This window comes from the organism of the source record quoted next, unplaced genomic scaffold (assembly GCF_019419815.1).
Source record: "Pyrus x bretschneideri cultivar Hongxiangsu unplaced genomic scaffold, Pyrus_bretschneideri_v1 Contig7, whole genome shotgun sequence".
Classification (NCBI taxonomy): domain Eukaryota; kingdom Viridiplantae; phylum Streptophyta; class Magnoliopsida; order Rosales; family Rosaceae; genus Pyrus; species Pyrus x bretschneideri.
The window spans coordinates 10,357,260-10,377,837 of NW_025999809.1; the positions used below are offsets into that span (position 1 = coordinate 10,357,260).

Here is a 20,578-nt window from a genome sequence, read left to right on the forward strand (position 1 = left end):
TGGTTATCTAAGCCAGACTAAATGGAGGGCTAATTTAGGTGGCCAACCTAGGCAACTAAGTACATATTAATTGGAAGGAGTGCTAAATTGCTAATTTTTAAATTGGCTCTCCTAATTCAACACGAAATTTAAAAAATTGAAAAGGGGTTATTGATGAAGACATGATATTGCGATTCCTCATTACATTAAGGGGAAAAAAGGAATATGATATTTGAAAGCAGAAAACACAATTCTCAGTTTGATTGCTTGTCTAGTGACGTCGAAGGCGAACCTGGAAGCCCTTTCTCTGGTGTTGGCATCATATCACCTGTGATCTTCTCCTTTGGAAACACAACTTCCCATTCGAACCTCTTCACCACATTGTGCACGAAAGTGAGTATCGCTAGGCGAGCGTACTCTTTCCCGGGGCACATTCTGGGACCTCCTCCAAATGGAACCAGTGTGAAAGCCGGGAATGCATTTAGGTCCTCGTATCTTGATGGATCAAACTTTTCGGGGTTAGGGAAGTACTGTGGGTTCATGTTTGTTGTACTCACAGTCCAATATACCTTCCAGCCCTTCGGGATGGTGTAACCGGCGTAGGTAAAATCTGTCAAGGCCTCTCTGAATGTCCCCTGAAGTGGCGGTGTGAATCTCATGACTTCATACAACACATTCCACGAGTACTTCATTTTGTTGATGTCTTCCCACTCCAAAAAGTCTCCTGGCTTCTTCGAGTCAGCAATCTCCTTGTGCTCTGAATTCAACAAGAAAAATCAAATTTTAGCACCAAAGAAATGTGACCTATATTCCCCAAGTTCAATAGGTAGGACCAAAATTAATGAAACGAAGTAGAAATGTTAAGTTGGAGTGGTTGGTAATTACCAGCTAGGACCTTGGCATAAATGTCTGGCCTCTCTCCAACATATTTCATGAAGAAAGTCATAGCAGTGGCCACAGTGCTATATCCTGCAGTCAATAAACCCATGATCTTGTCTGCAACCTCAGCCTCGGGCATGTGTTTGCCGGATGGATCACTAGCCACGATCATATGTGACAATATATCATGCATGGGACCTCCTGCGGCCATTGCAGCCTTCTTCTCCTGAATCACAATCCTCAACTCCTTTCGTAGCGCATCGGCTGCTTTGGTTGCCTTATAGAATGTTGTTCCTGGAAAGTTGATAATAAGTGAATGCATCCCAACGGTAACATCATCAAAATTGCTCACCAGCCTTGCAATTCGCTCGGAATCATCGATCCCCAAGAAGAATCTGCAGGCAAGACTTAGAGTGAGTGTCTTGGCCAAAGGGTAGACCTTGACCTCATCTTTGCCTTCCCAATAGGCCTTCATCTGTTCCTGAGTGATAGAGTCCATTTTCCCCAAGTACCTCACCAATGCTTCCGGCTTCAAAAACCCCGGAGATCTGATAACTTTCGCTTCTTCATCGCGAGAAGGTTGTGCCACAGCGGGAGCAGCAGAAGCAGTGGGGGCGGCAGCCTTGTATGATCGAAACATCTTTTGCATCGAATGTGGTCGAAAAGCTGTGAAGTACTTTTGTTCATTGGAGAACAGAAATTTGTGTCCGCTAGGACCACAGATCACAGCAGTTTTCTCTCCAAGAATATAGGTCTTGAAGATGTCAGGAGAGTACTTCCTCATCCTATTGAACACAAAATTTTCCGGCTTCCCGAACAAGAACTCGATTGATTCACCCACAATAGGCCACCCCATGCTCCCTGGTGGAAGGTTTTTTGCACCATCTGATTTGCCTTTGAGTGCAAAGATCGTAAAGGCTAAGAAAGCAGCACCCACAGAAAATATAAGGTAAAGGGTCTCCATGGCTGGAATTTGGTGCTGATCAAGGCTCAAATTTCTTATCTGAGACTGATTGAAGTTAGCAAGAGGAGTGGTGTGTAGGAGGCTTGGAAAGTTAGGGTTTTATAGGGCAAGATCCGACTGTGTCAACATTTTGATTTACCCGTAGCACACCAAAAGTGACAAGCTTAAAATATTATTCAGAAAGGCTGGCTTGCTTTGACATAAAATATTCAAACTTCAACACGCGATAAAATTAATTGTATATATATATTCATACAAAAACGCACAGGTACTTTCTCCATTGAATGTTTAGATGCCAACCCTTGGTTTATTGTAAATGCAATATATATTCTGATACATACCGTCTGTTTGGTTTGCTTTGTGTAATATGTTTAATTAATTAATCAATTAATTAATAGAATTTTTTTTTATATTTATTTTGTTTTTTAACAAACGATATTATCTACATTAAAAACAAAGGAGTGTGCTTAACCTCATAATAGGCTAGCAATAATGTTGTTCAAATTTGTCTTTTGACAAGAATTGAACCTAAAGCCTCTCATTTACAAATGAAGAAGAATACCATTAGACTGTAATACTTAATGACTTACTTTTTATTAAAGCAAACATGTCTTACTCAAACAATTGATGCCTAGCATTTTTATTCCACTTGCATGGAATCAACCAGTAACTAAGTCACTAAGTGACTAAGAGCATTCGCTTTTTCACCTGAATCACCTGAAGTTTTGGGTTTCTCCAAAATATATAGTCCAAACATATATTGCCAAATTTTGTTGCCTAATAAACTGATTAGTTAATACCACCAATATGAAATGGGACAAATATTAGAATCTTTGGGGATGGGGGATAAATAATAAAAAAACAATAGGTACCATGTTCTCCGATCCTTCTAAAGAGGCCTCTCCCAAAATTTATTGCTAGGTGGTCCTTCAATTTTCTTTTTTCTCATTGTAAACTTACTCCTGGTTCCTGTTCCAAACATCTTCATCCCCAAAATGCATAATTGCATCAAGAAATGCTGAAAAAATGGGGGGAAGGAATTTGCAGATGTTACCAGTTATGTGTTCATGAAAGGGTTTATGGCCATAGCTGAAACCTTTTTGCTGGAATTGTCTACTTAACTACTGCATTACTAAATTGGCTTTATAAAAGATCTTCCATAATTGGTTTTATAAAAGATCTTCAATAATTGGTTTTATAAAAGATCTTCAGGGACTTTCGATTACACATCTACTCATCTGTATCTTTGTTATTCATCAAAGTGGTTACCTTAAGATCATTAAGTATCAATCTCACATGCATGTAATTATACGTAATTGGACTACTCTCTCTAATATCATCTTTCTTCAAGATCTCATGTCTGATTGGAAGCTCGTTTTGATTGGAGATTCCATTCCGAATCGAAAATTTATGTTCTGAGTTTGAACATTTCTTTCGAAAATTTCCAAAAAATTTAGGTCGCAATTGAAATGTACCTATTAGATCTGAAATTTCGAAATTTCTCATAACTTAGTACTATAAAAAAATTATGCTTTATTTTGTATTTTGTATATTTAATTATATTTATCTTATATTAAAATAAAAGAATAATCATACACACTATTTATTATGTCTAATATGATTTTATGTCATATACACACGTAATGGCCTACAAATATAGCAAAAATGGTGGATATATATATATATATATATATATAAATGTTTGAAAATTTTCAAAGTCTTGCAAAATGTAGGAAATTCGAATTATGTTCTGAAATTCAAAGATAAAATCAATTCTAAAATTTCAATAATCCGAAATTCTGAAATTAGAATTAATATTTGATTTCGAATTTTTTTTGGATTGGCATTGGAATGCTTGTTTCTAATCCGGTCTGATTGAAAATCACCCATAGGTGTAACACATAAACTGTAATAGTCAACAGTCTTTAGGGGTTTTTTTTTTTTTTTTCGATTAGTCTTTAGGGTTCAAGGGTTTTAGCAAAAAAAGAAAAAAGTTAGTTTATTATTTAGTTTATGCAACGATATGTTTGCACTAAAGGGTGAATAAATAAATTAGTTTTGAATTTGTCACCCAAGATATTCGAACCTAAAATCTTTTACTGACAAAACTTAGTACTCTTTAAAGATACAATGTTATCTTTGTACAGTTTATACTAAACAGTGGAGAAATTAACCGTCATTTATCCACATCTCATGATTTAGGTGTGAAATTCTTCGACTCCCTTCTACTAAAAGAGTACACATGGGGTATGGAATTTTTCTCTAGAGTGCATGTGTGAACCCAATTATATAATTATAAATATTAATATTGACTTGCCAAGGTACTAAATATCTCATACATCATCGAAATATCCATAAAATTGGGTTATCCATACCCGAAAGGATGTGAAGCAATATTTTTCTAAGGTCTTTTTCAGAAATTTCAGAGACCTTTTGATAATATTGATTGACTGTTTTGATAATTTGGTGCAATATCGGGCAAAATTAGAAGCAATATCTTTCTAAGAGATTACCATTTCCAAACATAATTTATATCTTTTATATCTAGTTTTTAATATTGTTATACTAATATTTCCACCAATATTTATATATCTTTCTATAATTTCTACAGTTAGCCTACCGAAATTGAATCTTTGGGTGGTACATGCACCTCCTGAAAAACAGTCCCCCAGTAATTGAGAAGTTTTCGACCCAAACAAAAGAAGTAGAAATCAAAGTACGCAGTGAGGCGAATTAAGATTTATTGAAATGCTTGTAGTGAGTTTAATCCCATGTTCTATATTGTCAATTAATTTTATTGTGACCCTCTAATTATATCAAATGCGTGTGCAATTAATTTAATTTTAGCTAATTAAAGTCAAAGTAGAATTACTACTTATTTTATGGAACGGGCATGGTTGGGCAGGGATCCCATGATCGACAACAATCAACAGTGGATTAGACTCACTACAACCATTTCAGTAAACGGACACATGTGGTAGCCGTTTAGGGATTTTATTGTTGTTATCTTGCTTGAGCAAATTCACCTCTAGATCATTGTTTGGTCACTGGAGTATACCTATGTACTGTTTAAGATGATGAATGAAATACCAATCTAACAAAAAAGTAAATGGTATTTTATGGGTTGCTATTTAACCGAGGAAACAAGAAATAACTTTGTTAATTTGATACAGCTGATACCTTATACTAAAAATTTATTCAAATTACATATATTAAAATTCAAACTTGAACGCTGAAGCTAGAGCATATACTTTAATTACTTGACAAGACCCTATGTCGACAACTTTCTTTAATTTAAGGAACACATCATTTGTATAGTTTGAAGATAGCAGAATGTTACTGATTTTTGTTTTTATTTACTTCGTATCCCACTTCTGCTGAAAGTGATGGCCAGGCTGTGCTGAAAGTGATGCCCCGCCCAGGTCCCCAAATATAATTAACACCAATGAGTCTCGAAATATATGATTTTTTTTAATTTTTTTTTTGGGACTACATCGATATTTTTATCGTAAGGGAAGGAAAAGTTTGGCTAAGCTACACAGTGGACAACCTAATTTGGTATCGAATTTGTCATCCACGAGATTCGAACCTAAGATATCTTGCTTCTAAATGAAGAGAAATATCACCAAATCATAGTACTGAATGACTCGAAATATATGTTTATTATCTCTTTTAATTCAATCGCAAATATACAAATAGAAAACAGGTAATGGATAGCATGGTATTGCAATTTCTCACTACACGCAGGTAAAAAAAAAAAAAAAAAAAAGGCAAGTATTTCCAAGCTGAGAAAAAAAAAATTCAAAACAATATGAGATGACTAGTGACGGGTAAGGCGAACTGGAAGTCCTTTCTCCGGTGTTGGCATCATATCACCCGTGATCTTCTCCTTAGGAAATAACACTTCCCATTTGAACCTCTTGACCACGTTGTGAACGAAAGTGAGGATTGCTAGGCGAGCGTACTCTTTGCCTGGGCACATTCTTGGCCCTCCTCCAAATGGAACGAATGTGAAAGCTGGGAATGCATTTAGGTCATCATATCTTGATGGGTCAAATTTTTCTGGATTGGGAAAGTACTCTAGGTTCATGTTTGTTGTGCTAACAGTCCAATATACCTGCAAAATAATATAAATAATAACTTAGTTTCAATCAAAGAAGTCATTAGGTCACCAAATTAAGCTGAATAATTTTTTGACATTACTTGGCTGCAAATTAGTTGCTGACACATACTGAAGTGACTACTTATAAAAACTACAAAAAGAAAAGTATTTGGGCGTACGTCAAGTTATGTTTTTTTTTAGGTACGGTAAATAATTACATGTAAGGATCTAAGTATTGTCATGTTTTCAGAGCAACAAAAAAAGTGTGACACACCTTCCAGCTCTTTGGGCTGGTGTAACCAGCATAGCTAAAATCAGTCAAGGGCTCTCTGAATGTCCCTTGAAGTGGTTCATCACTTCATACAACACATTCCATGAGTACTTCATTTTGTTGATGTCTTCCCATTCCAAAAATTCTCCTGGCTTCTTGGAGTTTGCAATGTCCATTTGCTCTGTAATTCCACAAGACAATCAATTTTAACATTAAAAAAAAAAAAAAAAACCCCAAATCTCCAAATCCAATTTGGTAATCACAAAAATTATATAGAAATTAAGGTGAAGTGATTATTATTTACCAGCTAGAACCTTGGCATAGATGTCTGGCCTCTCCCCAACATATTTCATGAAGAAAGTCATGGCAGTAGCCACAGTACTATATCCTGCTGTGAGCAAACCCGGATCTTATCTGCAACCTCAGCCTCAGGCATGTGTTTGCCAGATGGGTCACTAGCCATAATCATGTGTGACAATATATCATGCATGGGATCTCCTGCGGCCATTGCAGCCTTGTTCTCCTGAATCACAATCCTCAACTCCATTCGCAGCCCATCGGCCGGTTTGGTTGCCTTGTAGAATGTTGTTCCTGGGAAGTTGATAATAAGTGAATGCATCCCAACGGTAACATCGTCAAAATTGCTCACAAGCCTTGCAATTCGCTCGGGTTCGTCGGATACCCAGAAAGAATCTGCAAGCAAGACCTAGAGGGTCTTGGCCAAGGGGTAGACCTAGACCTCATTTTTACTTTAAAAAGTCATTCTTAGTATTATGCACTTACAATATTTTTTTGTTATTTTGATTAAAACTCAAAATTTTCAAATCATTTTCATTAGTTTTGCTTTAAAACATTGTTGGTCATTGTGTTTTGGACTTGACCCTCATAGGCGTCATCAAGAAATTATAAATATCATAAGGATAAGTTTGGAAAGAGGAATTTAGGTGGATGATAGGACACGTATTCTATGTCGTCTGGTAGGGAAAAGTTCAAAGTTTAGCATATCATCTTATCTACTGAGAAATGAAGATTTTTCATATATTTTCTGTCATCTATTTTTTTTACATAATATTATAAAATATTGGCACGAAAATTATATCACAAACATAAAAAGAGTTTATCTCATTTTGTGAGAATTTTCTTAACATTTTTCTATGTACTAATAATGGCCAAAGCCAACAAGAAAGGACCACATGGCAAGAAGAAAGATCAAGCGACAAGGCCTGACGACCACCAAGTCGCCACTCGCGCCGGTCATCATTTCATAGAGAAAGACTGCACTTTCTCCAAATACACGGTGCCAACTGCCAAGGTCACTAGCTTTTTAAAGTGGCGAATTAAGGGTTTTGCCAAATGAGACTCTTATTTAGGGGGAAAGATTTAAAACTAATCAAAGTTAAAAAAATTTATATTGCAACTATATTCACTTCCTAACTAGGATAATACTTGCATTCTCAACTTGACGATGAGTTCATTCTCTCACTTACAAATAACGTATTTTAAACATAGAAATTTCATAATTTGAGCCGTACAATATCTTAATATTCATTTGAAGATCTTCGGTACCAAAAAAAAAAAAAAATCATTTGAATCAGTAATCATTTAGTTATCAAGATGTATCAAACAAATCAATGATGTCTATACTAAATAATATATTCATGATGAACCGTTTGTTTATTAGATACATTTGGATAACTAAATGATCGTTGATTCAAATGATTTTTTGTAAAGATGATCTTCAAATGAAAATGAAGAGATTGAATAGTTCCTGTTATGAAATTGTAACCTTGAAGATACGTTATTTGCAAATCTTGAGAAAAAGAGATTTCATAATTGATTTCCTCTCTCATGCTGATTAAATAAAGAGCAAAGCCTGGCTCCTCAAGATTGAGGAGAAGTTCATCTTCAATTCATTGAATAGCCGATATACAAAAATAGAAAGTAAATTTAATTGTTAAGCACAAGTTGCAAAATGAAACTTGGCCCATGATTAAAATTAGGATTAACTACTTAAAACCCCAACCTTTTAGTATTATTCTAAATTAGTCACAATCTATTAAAAAGGTCACATCTATTAAGCTCCAGTTAAAATGTGTTAAATTAATTAGGCTAAATTTGTCTCCAAAATCAATAGAATGTCATAGGAAGCATAGTTTCCACCAACAAAGAGTCACCACCACCCCCATCAAGCTTTCACCTCCAAACCCAACGTAAAACCACCAACTCCACCCTACAACTCAAACCACCAACATCGAGAAGAGGGTCATGAAGGTTGCTGAAATGGTATGGACTGCTATGATGCAGGCCACCACTATCTTCATCGCCCACAAACAAGAACTAGAAGGTTTATGACCTGAGAATCGGAAAATGAGGAGAAACAAGCTTCATGAAACCCTATCTAAATTCTTAACCCTATTCTTTTGTTAGGAGATTGCTCGCCTGATGTATTTCAATTTGGGTCCATTTTTTTATTCAATTCAATACTCGTTTAATCATTTGGTTCCATACTGTATAGTTTATATTTGAAATTTAGATTTTGAAGCAACTAATATTAATGTTGACCATAATATTCTCAGTTTGTGGGTTTTGAACATAACCTGTGTTTAAAAAATTAAATAGGGGCTTAGCGGATGTGACATTTTCAATAAGTTAGGTATTTTTTTGAAATGTTTAAAATGGTTGAGACATTCTTTTTTTTTTTTTTTTTTTGATGAAAGGTTGAGACTAATTTGGAATGACACTAAAATATTCGAGGATTTTAAGTACTTAATCCTTAAAACTATAGTCACCAAATTTATATATATTAGTACTACAAAATTACAAATTTATAAGTCTAACTTTTATTCATCCTCTTTCTAAAAGAAAAACAACAAATTTTTTGTACGAGGGAAAACAACAAAAAGTTAGATAAAGGAAACATCGCGATGTTTGTTTTCTCTATGGATAAGAGAAAAAAATTGGCTCTTTTTTGGAATCACACGAGTCAATGTCACTTATGATACCTAATCTTATTTGTTACAGGATGGTGTTATCTACATACCGCTTTTTATCTTTTACACACTTCTTTTAATTTTTGACCGCCAGATCAAATGAATTGAAGAATATCAAAAGACATAAATTAACAAAGAATGTATGGAAAGTAGAAATGAGCAAGTGACGTAAAAGTAGGTACGTGGATTGCACATTCTCTTATATTTGGACAAAAGAACTTAGGGTTTTATTTTTCTAACAAAGAAAAGTTGGTGTTAATTATTTTTCCCAATTATCATTATATATATCAAATCAGCAAGAAGTATGACTCAATATTGCATGATTCCCTCTCCCTCCTCTTGTCAAGTAAAAGGATTTGGACAAACACACAAATCCCTGAGAAGATTGAGTTTTGCATGATTCGCTCTCCCTCCTCATCGTCATTACAGTTTTTGAAGACATGTTTTTATAAAAATGGTAAATTCAATCTTCAATACCCGATATAGTGACACATGCATGGTAAAACTATTTAAACACACAAAATTAAAACTGCTATAATATTCAGCATTGCTCCATGTTAGTACTGGTTTGGTGTTGAGGTGCTTTTATAAAAAATGAGTATAAAAAAAAAAAGTTGAGCTCAAAAGGTGTTTGGTAAACACTTAAAAACAACTTATTTTCACAGTTTTGGGTGAAAAAAGGCTAAAAACCTGAAGCAGCAAAAACGAGCTTATTCTTATAGCACAGCAGAATCAATTTTTTTTAAAGCACAGCAATACCAAACCATCCCTTAGGATGGTCGATATGAGCTAGGGCTGACATGGGCTGAAAACTATATCCCAAAATTAGAGAAAAAGAAAAGTAGAAGAAAACTTCTAAGTTGGGAGAAAAAGGAAAAAAACCCTTTGCGAAGTTACCTACCTAACCAACAGGATCTTCTTCGGATCCTTTTGGTGAGGATTCTAGAGGATTCTAAGAATCAATGAATCGTATCTGTTTATTGTACATCGTGCGGTTAATTTTTGTCAAGTACTGTTTGTGTTCAATTTTAAATCAAAATATTTAAAATAATTTCTGACCGTACGATGTACGATGAACGGATAGGATTAATGGATCCTCATAAAGAGGAACCAGATTCCCTACCTAAAGTCAAGTTACAAACTTTCCAAAGCCATATCAATCCCTAATCGCATGATTAACGAGCAAAAATGCAAGGGTTTAATCTTTATTTAAAGGTAACACCCTTAAAAAAGGGATCTTAACATCAAACCCCGAACTGAGGTGGTAAGTAATTGAAAAATTAATCACGTGTGATCTGTTGGTAGTTGATCAAACAATGCATATTGAGATTATCCTTATTTTAATTTGGTGAACGGTGGTCTTCAACTATTGGAAAATAACTTATTTTGCAATTTGCATCCCAAATTAACATTATTAACAAAAAGATAGTCTGCCGCTTTAGTGTTGATAATATGATACAAGATTGGAAGCAATAAAAATATCAACACAGAGATCTTATTTTGCATCCCAAAAGAGAGCCACTTATTTTTGTGTGGACAAGTGAACACCTGTTGTAAAACAGATAAAGAAATTATGGTACAACAGGAAATATCAACATTATTACAGATTCCACCTTCATCGCATAAGAGTTGAAAGAAAGTAGCATACTTTTTTTTCTTTTTTATTTTATCAAACGGAAGGGGTGAATTTAGCTTAATAATATGTTAGTAATAATGTGGTTCAAATTCGTCTTTATTGAGAATTGAACATAAACTCATTTATAAGTGAAGAGAAATATCACTAGACTGTAATATTAAGTGGCTGAAGGTAGCATAGTTATAGATAATAAAAATATCAACTGGTTGTTTATAAAAAAAAAACTAAGAATCTCATTCAAACGAAAGGTTCAGTATTAAAGCTAATTAAATTCTGATCTATACATGCCAAACGTATACATCATAGTCGTCGGGAAATTAATTTCTGAATTGATTAAATTAAAGCATTAGGCGACATACATTAGACATGGAAACATGCATTTTGGAAGTATTTTACACCACAAACCTGAGTGCGTGTTGCTATGTTAGTGTGTGAACTGAACTTGTATGATTGACTAAGTTATAAGTTTGACAAATTAAACAGCATTTTCGATAACCCTTTTTTTTTCCCGCCTTATTTATGCTTGAAATTATATTTTCAATTTAAAGAGAAAACTTATAAATTGTATATACTGTACAATTGTGATAAGGTAGATGCCGATATTACTAGAATAGATGTTATATTGAGAACGAATTTCACGTTAAGGGGGGAGATATTTTGTATGGACATATAAATAAGTTAGGTTATTGTTTATATTGTTAATTAGTTTAATTACGGTGAAATCTTAACTTTTTTCATGGTATTATGGTTTGTTGTCTCGCATATAAAGCCTAATGACAACACATGCTCTACGTTATTCCGTTTGTGTTGTCCACATGTTAAGCTTGAAAATTTGTCACACGTCAGAATGAATTCCACATTATTGGAAAGAAAGACTTCGCATGAACTTATAAATAAGTTGAATTACTCTCTATATTGTCAGTTAATTTTATGGTAACTCTCTTATTATATCAAATGCATGTGCAATTAATTTAATTTTAGCTAATTAAAGTCAAAGTTCGTAACATGTTATCAAATCTTAATTCGCCTTCCCCAGATCAGGCTTCAGTTTGTTTAATTTTATCCTTTAACATAATATTAATTAGGAATTGCTTACATTGTAATTAATCAGATATTATATTTTCAGATACTGAAGCTGATCCGTCAAACCACGAAGATTCATGTTCCCAATCATAAACTTTATTTATCTTTTTTGCTGATGTTCGAACCTAATCATTTATCGGTAGGTGAGCAATTTATGCACGGAATACTTATAACACTTTATACTTACTGACTGTGAACAAATGACTGTTTTTCTCCTTAGTCCTATCTAGCTAGCTAGGCTATATATAGCCTCGGTTTTTCGCCATGCAAATGGTGAGAATTCCTCTTCTTTTGTGTTTCACATAAATGTTAACGTTATGTATAACAGTTAAGTGTTAACCACGAACGATTAATGTGATTTTAGAGTGTATATACGTATCCGTTAATTGAAATTTATTAATGTAAACATGAGTTCGAATTGGCAGAAATTTATGAGCTTAATATAACTGAGGAAATATTATATATGTAAAAAGTAAGAAAAATGCGATTTTAAGCCAACAAGATTCGGAGAAAAACATCTATCGTACATTATTTTGCAAAGAAAATGTTTCTTATATGTATAAGAAATGATAACAAATAAAAATTACAACTTGAAAAAGAATTTATTGATAGAGAATTCATTTGGTATTGGTAACATGTACTCAAACCAATATTTCAATTGAACAAATATTGTACTGTGGACTAAGTCTATTAAGTTTAAACCAGAAATTGATCATAATCTAATTGCATGATCACATATGTCACACACAACCAACTAAATGACCAAAGTTATGGAGACTTGGGACTATTGAAATGCCGCCACATGTGAGGTAATCAACTGCGCTATTTTTTTTTAGTTCAAACTCTATTCAGTATCGTTCATAACAAAAGAAATGGTACGTAGTATTGAATGATTAAGATTAAAAACAAAAAAAATATAATAGTTGTGAAAGTAAAATCTAATAGTTAAAACGTTCGTAACATTATAGTCGAATCGTATAATAAAATAAATAAATAAAATTCTATAAAAAACCAAACATAAAAAGAAAGCCAAATGATTGTCTGGTTTGAAGGACCTTGGGCGCACCAGAGGAGACTAGACAACATTATGCAATGTGCTTTCACATTCTGCGGAGTGCAGTTGTCAACCTTGGCGTGCCCTCTGCGCATAAAACGATATAAACCGCATATTGTGATTAATTATATATTATGGTAATTATACATGATATATTGTGTGACCAAAATTATTTATTAAACGAGACATAAAACCAAGGTGCCTTCCTCCTTGCAAAAATCAATAAATCTAAAAATCATTTTGCTAATAAATTAAAATATTGTGGTAATTTAGCATTGATATTGGATTGTCTATGTATTTTACAATTCGTTGATTGCATGAAACAATTCTCCATTTGGTTGATTTTTTTTATTTTTTATTTTATCTTTTGGTCAAAATAACTTGTAAGACACATTCAGAAAATAATTGATTTCGACTATCAAACAACATTACAACAAAAACGAAAGGAGAGAAAATGAAAGAGAAGGAACTTTCAAAGGCCTGGAAATTGCATCACCGTATGAAGCTTACAGATGTTGACCCAACAAGAATTAGTTGATGGGTGACATCGTCAAACCCTTGCTCACTCACTAGTTCCCATTGTATAGTTTCAAGGAACCATTCTACAAAACAGATAGGTTAGGTAATCGAAATGGAGGCAGATTATCTGCCCTTCCATTTTTCATAGCCTTTTATTTTGTGTAGTCATGGTTAAGTCACGTTTATATTTTATATTGTTTTTTTATAGAGATAATAAGACAAAAAAGAGTAGTAATATAAAATATTAACGTGACTTAACCGTGATTACACAAATATGTTTTTTTATAGAGATAATAATATAAAAAAATAGTAATATAAAATATTAACGTAACTTAACTGTGATTACACAAATAAGAAGACGCAGAAAGGCACAGAAAGTGTGAAAGCAGAGAATCTGCCTCAAAATTTATCTCCGCACATGTTTTTTGCGAATGAATAGTTGAGATTTAACTAAATGAGTATCATTCTCTTTAGTTTTTTTATGCACACGCAAAACGCGGTTGGGTAATTATCAATTGTTTGTAGATTTGTGGTCCCAAAAAATAAAACACATATCCACATATCAATTGTAAAGATTCGACTGTCAGGAAATCCAATTTCGCATCTTTCAGCAACTTCTGGAAAAAAACCATGCAAAAATTTGCAATGGAAATCCTTTAAATAGTGCATAATTACACAAACACCTTTCAAGCAAAAAAGTATTGCACAATGAAAAATTGCCATTTTTGATTTTTTTGAAACAAACGATATTATCTACACTAAGACTTACTTCAGCTCTTGGAGTAAAACTCAAATTTTAGATTCTAAACTTATCATAACTTGCTCCAACCTTTGGGTCAAATATGAATTAAAACTCAAAACTCAGTTATGGGCCAAATTTAGACTAGGATTTCCCCCTGAGTTAGTGGGGTTGGTCCACCATATTATAATTGTTTTAGTTTTATATTTACAAATTCATTAAATCTAGCTGTTAAAATCTAATTTGATGAAATCTAACGGTAAAAAAAATAAAATCTAACGGTCCAAATTTAAATCCAACGGTTAAAATAATTATAAAAAAAAATAAAATCTTTTATGCGTTTCATATTCTTTTATAGTGTTTCAAGTTTCTTGGTGTCGGTTAGTGATTTTTCAATATTTGTAGGAATCTAAATATTTTTAGGTTGAAATGTTCATAAAATTAAATTAGGATAGTCTACATAATCTTTTCTTTTAAAAAAGTTACTTTAAGAAAAAAAAATTAGTCTAAATTCATTCTTTAATGATTTGGGGCTAAAATTTTAACCCAAAGGGTTGGAGCAAAAAAACTGTTTATGGGTTAAAATCTAAATTTTCTAGGATTAAAATTTTAGGTTTTTACCCAAGGGTTGGAGATGGTCTAAGGGGGTGGGGAATGAGATAAGCCTCACAATGGGCTACTAACAATGTGGTTCAAATTCATTTTTGATAAGAATCGAATCTAAGACTTCTCACTTACAAGTGAAGAAAAATATCACTAGACCGTAGTACTAAGTGGCTAACGATTACCATTATATAAGCGGATTTTTTTTTTTGTCAAATATTGTGAGGATGTGAAAATAAAAGAGTCTTAAATCAGTGAAAAGAAAAACCTTGCAAGGCTTATAAGAAGTTGGGCTACTCACCATATTGCCAATTGGTTTTAGGATAAAACCTCAACTTTCTTTAGGGTGTCAAAGTAGGTTATAAAACCTCAACTTTCTTTAGGGTGTCAAAGTAGGTTGGTCCACATGTGAAGCTTAACGGCCATGCATACTCCACGTCACTCAATTCATGTAGTCCACGGATTTGACTTGAAAATTAGACACTATGTGACAAGGCTTGTGAGGATGTAAAGATAAAAGAGTCCACATTTGTGAAAAGAGGAACCTTACAAGAGTTTATAAAAGGTTGGATTACTTCCCATATTGCTAATTGATTTTACGCTAGAATCTTAACTTTCTTGATATATATATGCGGAAAAATTTAGTATATATACTACATATGTGAATATTCATACATTGATTTATCAGGCAGGAGATTCCTCTGATTGCATTTGCTCAACTCATCAACTATTGGGTTGTCTAAAATTCGGGTTGGTAAGGGTGGTCCAACCCAAGTTCCGCCCTTACACTGCATTATATATACAGAAGCACTATATATATACGCACACACGCGTCGAATGGATACAAGTGATATGCGTCCGAAGCGATATGCACGCCACATTACACAAAATGATGTGTTTTGTATATGATGCAGGCTTATATGCAGAAACAAAACCGAACCGCGGTGTGAGTTTGTGATGCAGGATCTTGCTGTTAAGGTTCCTTCACGGCATTCTTAGGCAGATTATCAACAACAGACAGTCCACTTTCCGAAGCGATTACTGCCGTGCATCTGTACTTCTCCACAAGTAAGAGAACACGTATTAGTTGTGCATGTTGCCTAATCAACATTCTCAGAAATGAAACTCACGGAAAGCCATGAGAACGATTTTTTTGAAGGTAGGTATAAGATCTTTGATACTTGATCTAGATAACAGTTTACAAGGGGGATCAGAAACTTAACGGGAACTTGGAAATGATTCCGTGATCTACGACCCCATCAACTTCATCAAGGCTGTTCGATACTTCAGCTGCAATTGAAGTTCACATAGACATGCTAACTTATCTACAAGCGTGGAAGCATGTATTAAAACAAGAAAAGATTGTACTGTAAGACCTACCGAGGCTTAGGATTGGAGACGTAAATATGATATCAAGAACATTATGGCCTTCGTTGGTGACTAGTGGGAAGTCACCCCCATTAGGACCTGCCAGTCCAGCTGATGGTCTTCTCCATACCTTCAGAAGGTGAAGAAGCGACGTATCATTAGGAAAGACAACTGTTTAAGTAATATCAGTTATTTATTTAACAGTTCCTTCCGTCTCATAACGATTTTCAATTTTTTAATGAAAAAAAAGAGTGCAAACTCTTGTTTAATGAAAGAAACTAGTGACTTATGCTTACTTTCTTCTGATGAACAAGATAATAATGTATGAACATTAGCTATAAACAGAAGAGAGAATGGTATGACGAGGGACCATACCTCGGCATCGCCTAAAAAAAGGTCATCAATTTCTTCAGCGGCTTGCAACCAGTTGAGCTGAAATTAAGTTCGAGTGTTCAGACAATTTTTCTCTTACCATGGTCTTCGCGGTTCATTTAATACAGATAAACGAATAGAGTTGCTTACAGGATTCACCAAAACTGGAATAGAACCATCGGAACCACTTTTGTACTGTTTTTCTGTGGTCATGAACACAAGTTTATCTGCTGCGTTTAGTATCGCCTGCAGGGGAAATGACAAAAGGAGATTTTCCAGTAAGCATTTCATATTACAAAACATGATTTTAACAAACCACATCATACAAATTGGATAGTTCCGAAAACTTAAAAGACAACATTGCAGACTGGGTGAGAGATTTTCCATTGGATTGCTTGAGTTCTAACAGTCCATATACGCAGGACAGACAACGGTATCAGGACTCACCTTCTCTTGGATTATGGACTCCTCAGCCTGCAATCTAGATCGTCCGATGACAGCAATAAGTGTCCTTTCTTCTAATACATCAGCATCATCAAATGCAAAGTCAATCTACAAAGGAGCAAGTTAAAATGATACATTTCACTAAGGTATAGTTTTCAGAGAATCTTACAACGATTGCACATTGGTCAAGAAAGTTTCTAGAAATATCGTTACAGATGGAAGGGAAATTTCTTATATTAGAATTTGTGCACACTTGAGAACAATACTCGTAGTGACCCAATGGAATTCCTGCCCTTGCTGCCTCGCTTGCGCATGCTACGGACCTGCATAAATCCAAGCAACATTCCTTTATGAATTCTTAAAAACGAAAGAAAACGAAAGTTTTTTCCAAGTTCTCTCAGTTTCAGCCGTTGATGGAGCTTAGGAGAAAGATTCAGTTCATTAACTTATATGATCCGAAGACATCACTTACTTCCGTACTTTAATGATCTCAAGAACTTTAGAAGGAACTTGGAAGAGAAGTATGAATTCTTAATCAGGCGAAAGAACGCATACTTACGTTGGTATCCCGACTATATCTTTCAAAGCACCTGCACCAAGTTGCAGACCTATATACTGTATGGCCATACCAGAAGCTTGGCCAGACCCCAATCCAATTACCATACCACTTTTAATGTACGTATCCACCTACAAACTCAAATATGAATCTTCCTTCCATTAGTTCCTTCCTACATATAACAATCATACAAACTATCAAAGCAAGAAAGAAGGCAAGCTTCATTCTTCTCTACAAAGCATAGCTCACTCACCTAATGACTCCCTCTTTCCAGTAAATTAGTAAAAACCCCGACAACTATAATTTTTATACAAAAATACTTCAAGAGCCTCGTCTATTCACTTGCTATGCTCTAATTGATTTTGGTGCCCTTCTCTCGTTACAAAGTCAACTGGGGTTTTCCCTAAACTATTTAGTTCGAATTATTTTTCTTTGAAGTGTAACATTATCAATGACTTATATGTGAAAACGCCACCCTTTCTTCAACCTACATCTTATATGGTTCTTTTCCACCAAGCAATTTTTTTCTAACATCATGCCCTCCACCAAGTTGCTAAGAAAACCAAGTGCAGCAAAAAGAATTATGATGAAAACCAACCAAAATTAAATTAAGCCTGAAGGTCCAGTTTCTTGAGCATTTATTCAGCAAAGAGAAATCTCCTCACAAAGAAAATATAACTATATAAACAAATCAAATTCAGATACAGATATACAGTGTGATGGGCTGCTTGGAAAAGAGCCGAGTCATGAGCTGGATTGGACCCAGTAATCTTTAGGCAATGGCTCCTCCTCCTTGTCCTTGTGCAGCAGCTGCCTCCTCCTCCTCTTCCTGTGGAAGTTGTGAAAGCTAGAGAAGAAGAATGCAGAGGATTTGATGAAGCTGTGGCTATGGCTGCCAATGCCATCCTCTCTCACACTTCCTCTGATAGTCTCAACTATAACGGATAAAGTTACAAACTTTGAATGGGTGCTCTAAATTCTAAGGCAGTTTAGGATTATGTCACCTTTTCAAGACTTCAACCTCGAACTACCATTAAATCTTGAGGCTGAAACACTGAAAAATGTGTGGTACTAAGCCCATTTGGTAATGTTGGGCTTTGGGCCAATGAATAAATGAGAATCCAATATCAGTTTGACAGTCTCAATCCACTTTGAGACATTTTCTCGAGCAGTTTGCTCAATTTAACGAATTAAACAAGGAAAAAGTCTATCCCTTCGAATCAATCTTCTACCTTTAAGTTGGACACAATTTCTTTTATTTGCAATAAAACCCTCAAAATTTTACAACGTACCTACCTACCTATAAATTATTGCAGGAATGCAAGTTTGAACTGTTTCTGCCAAGTTTTTTGCTGAATGTGTATACTGTATACATAGAAGGAAAACAAATTCCAAACACGATCACCTTTTTTGCTCCAAACAGATGGAATCAATCAAGGACCAACGGTAGATATGTTATTTTTCTCTTTTTCCTTTCCCTTTTCCTTTTGATATTGTCACATGGAGGAGGCCATCAATTAGACTCGGAAAAGAATGATCCATATGATTGTAAGAATCAGGTTCCTTTAGCACTATAGAGCATATTACCAAGAACGCTCCCAACAACTATTAAATAAATCATACTTCCTAAAGTGCACAATGAATGCATTGCATTTGCATCATAGTTTGGCCTACCATATGGGGTATGGATAAATAAATGGAATAATAAGGGAAATATCCACAAATCGAACTGGTTACAAATTTGTAATAAAAATTGAAATGGAGAGACACTATCATAATAGAATAAAACTCGTTACGAATATGTTTCATTGTAGGTTTAGTATCGTTCAATTTTATTTCTAGTTGAAAGTGTTATCATATTCTATTTGTGTATATTTTCCAAAATATATTGAGAAGATCACTTCTTGACGCTTCTAGGAAGAAGGGGTTCTCTTCTAGTGACCAGATTAGATCCAATATCATCGACTCCCTATGAAATGAGGCGTGGAACGGTGTCACTACAAAGAAGTTTCGGTTGTTACAAAGGAGATGCAAAGCCAATTCTAAGAATAAGGACTTACGTAGAAGTAATTTATCGTCAAGTGACGTTTCAATTCATGTGTACTTGTTATTATATGCAAGTTTTTCTTTCTATAATAATGTATTATTGAATCAGAACATCACGATAACAATGAACCTATCTTAATCTTATATATAAGTGGCTCTCTAATTTCAGAGGACTGAAATTTGGCCTTTCTTGGCATTCACATGCGCACTCATCACTGGCACTCAATACATGACCGTCCCACAAGACCTCCCCCACCCATGAGACTAACACCAAAAGGGCCAAAATCCTCTCTCTCTCTCTCTCTCTCTCTCTCTCTCTCTCTCTCTCTCTCTCTTCAGACTCAGAGGATATCACGGGTGACCTTAAAAAATTAGAACGTTGGGGCAACTAGACAATTGAAAAGAAAAGAAAAGGGGCAAGACAAGTGAGAATGTTGACCTGACCCATCACCAAATCACCATCATTTCTCCTTATTTACATAAATGAAAATGGTTGGCAATGAATTACTACAATTACTTTCCGACGAACAGATAGCCAGAAAATATGGAACTTTGCTTGACTTACATTTTGGCGGCAGGTGACTGTAAATTACTGGTTCATTGTGTGCTTGGAAGGAATGGAGTGTCTTGGAGGATCGAAACTCATTGCTCATAATTGTTTTTAGAAAAGCAAAATTTGTAGCAGATGTTCTTGTCAATTTCGGGTATACACAAAATTCTCATTGTATTTGGTTGTTTGTTATTCGTTAACGTGCTAGGCATGCATTGCTTGTGGATTATATTTGTAATGGTTGTCCTAACGGCCTTGTGCTTTAATTAATTTTTTTTTTTTCAAAAAGAAAAATTATATTTCTTTTGAAAAAAAGTTAAGGTTTCATTCTATTAATCGGTAAAAGATGACTAATCAAAATCATTATATGTACATGCAACGTTTCTTATTTTTAATAATGGGCGACTTTAACCTCATATTCTC

The 20,578-nt window shown here is 34.4% G+C and overlaps 2 protein-coding genes and 1 pseudogene across 2 annotated transcripts; all 3 read right to left on the reverse strand.

The window, feature by feature from the left end:
• Nucleotides 1–127: 127 nt before the first annotated feature.
• Nucleotides 128–1,950, reverse strand: LOC103945098 (beta-amyrin 28-monooxygenase). Its single transcript, XM_009355621.3, has 2 exons — nucleotides 865–1,950; nucleotides 128–736 (listed from the first exon to the last, which is right to left on the reverse strand). The coding sequence occupies exons 1-2, from the start codon at nucleotides 1,820–1,822 to the stop codon at nucleotides 234–236; spliced, it is 1,461 nt and encodes a 486-aa protein (XP_009353896.2). The 5' UTR covers nucleotides 1,823–1,950; the 3' UTR covers nucleotides 128–233.
• Nucleotides 1,951–5,163: 3,213 nt separating this feature from the next.
• On the reverse strand, nucleotides 5,164–7,082 carry LOC103945099 (annotated as a pseudogene).
• Nucleotides 7,083–15,447: 8,365 nt separating this feature from the next.
• Nucleotides 15,448–18,572, reverse strand: LOC103945096 (probable ribose-5-phosphate isomerase 4, chloroplastic). The gene is made up of 9 exons (XM_009355619.3): nucleotides 18,273–18,572; nucleotides 17,563–17,690; nucleotides 17,257–17,326; nucleotides 17,007–17,111; nucleotides 16,710–16,805; nucleotides 16,563–16,619; nucleotides 16,200–16,317; nucleotides 16,043–16,109; nucleotides 15,448–15,871 (listed from the first exon to the last, which is right to left on the reverse strand). Exons 1-9 carry the CDS (start codon nucleotides 18,462–18,464, stop codon nucleotides 15,793–15,795), a joined length of 912 nt encoding a protein of 303 aa, XP_009353894.1. The 5' UTR covers nucleotides 18,465–18,572; the 3' UTR covers nucleotides 15,448–15,792.
• Between the last annotated feature and the right edge of the window lie 2,006 nt (nucleotides 18,573–20,578).

What these genes read in the sequence shown, in the direction of transcription:
- LOC103945096 (XM_009355619.3), bottom strand. Translation starts at nt 18,464, where the DNA reads ATGGCATTGGCAGCCATAGCCACAGCTTCATCAAATCCTCTGCATTCT. An exon ending in TTTTTTTAGGCGATGCCGAG is followed by an intron (nt 16,318 to 16,562) that starts GTATGGTCCCTC and finishes CACCTTCTGAAG; the next exon opens with GTATGGAGAAGACCATCAGC. An exon ending in GTCTCCAATCCTAAGCCTCG is followed by an intron (nt 16,110 to 16,199) that starts GTAGGTCTTACA and finishes CTTCAATTGCAG; the next exon opens with CTGAAGTATCGAACAGCCTT.
- LOC103945098 (XM_009355621.3), bottom strand. Translation starts at nt 1,822, where the DNA reads ATGGAGACCCTTTACCTTATATTTTCTGTGGGTGCTGCTTTCTTAGCC. An exon ending in TTATGCCAAGGTCCTAGCTG is followed by an intron (nt 737 to 864) that starts GTAATTACCAAC and finishes TGTTGAATTCAG; the next exon opens with AGCACAAGGAGATTGCTGAC.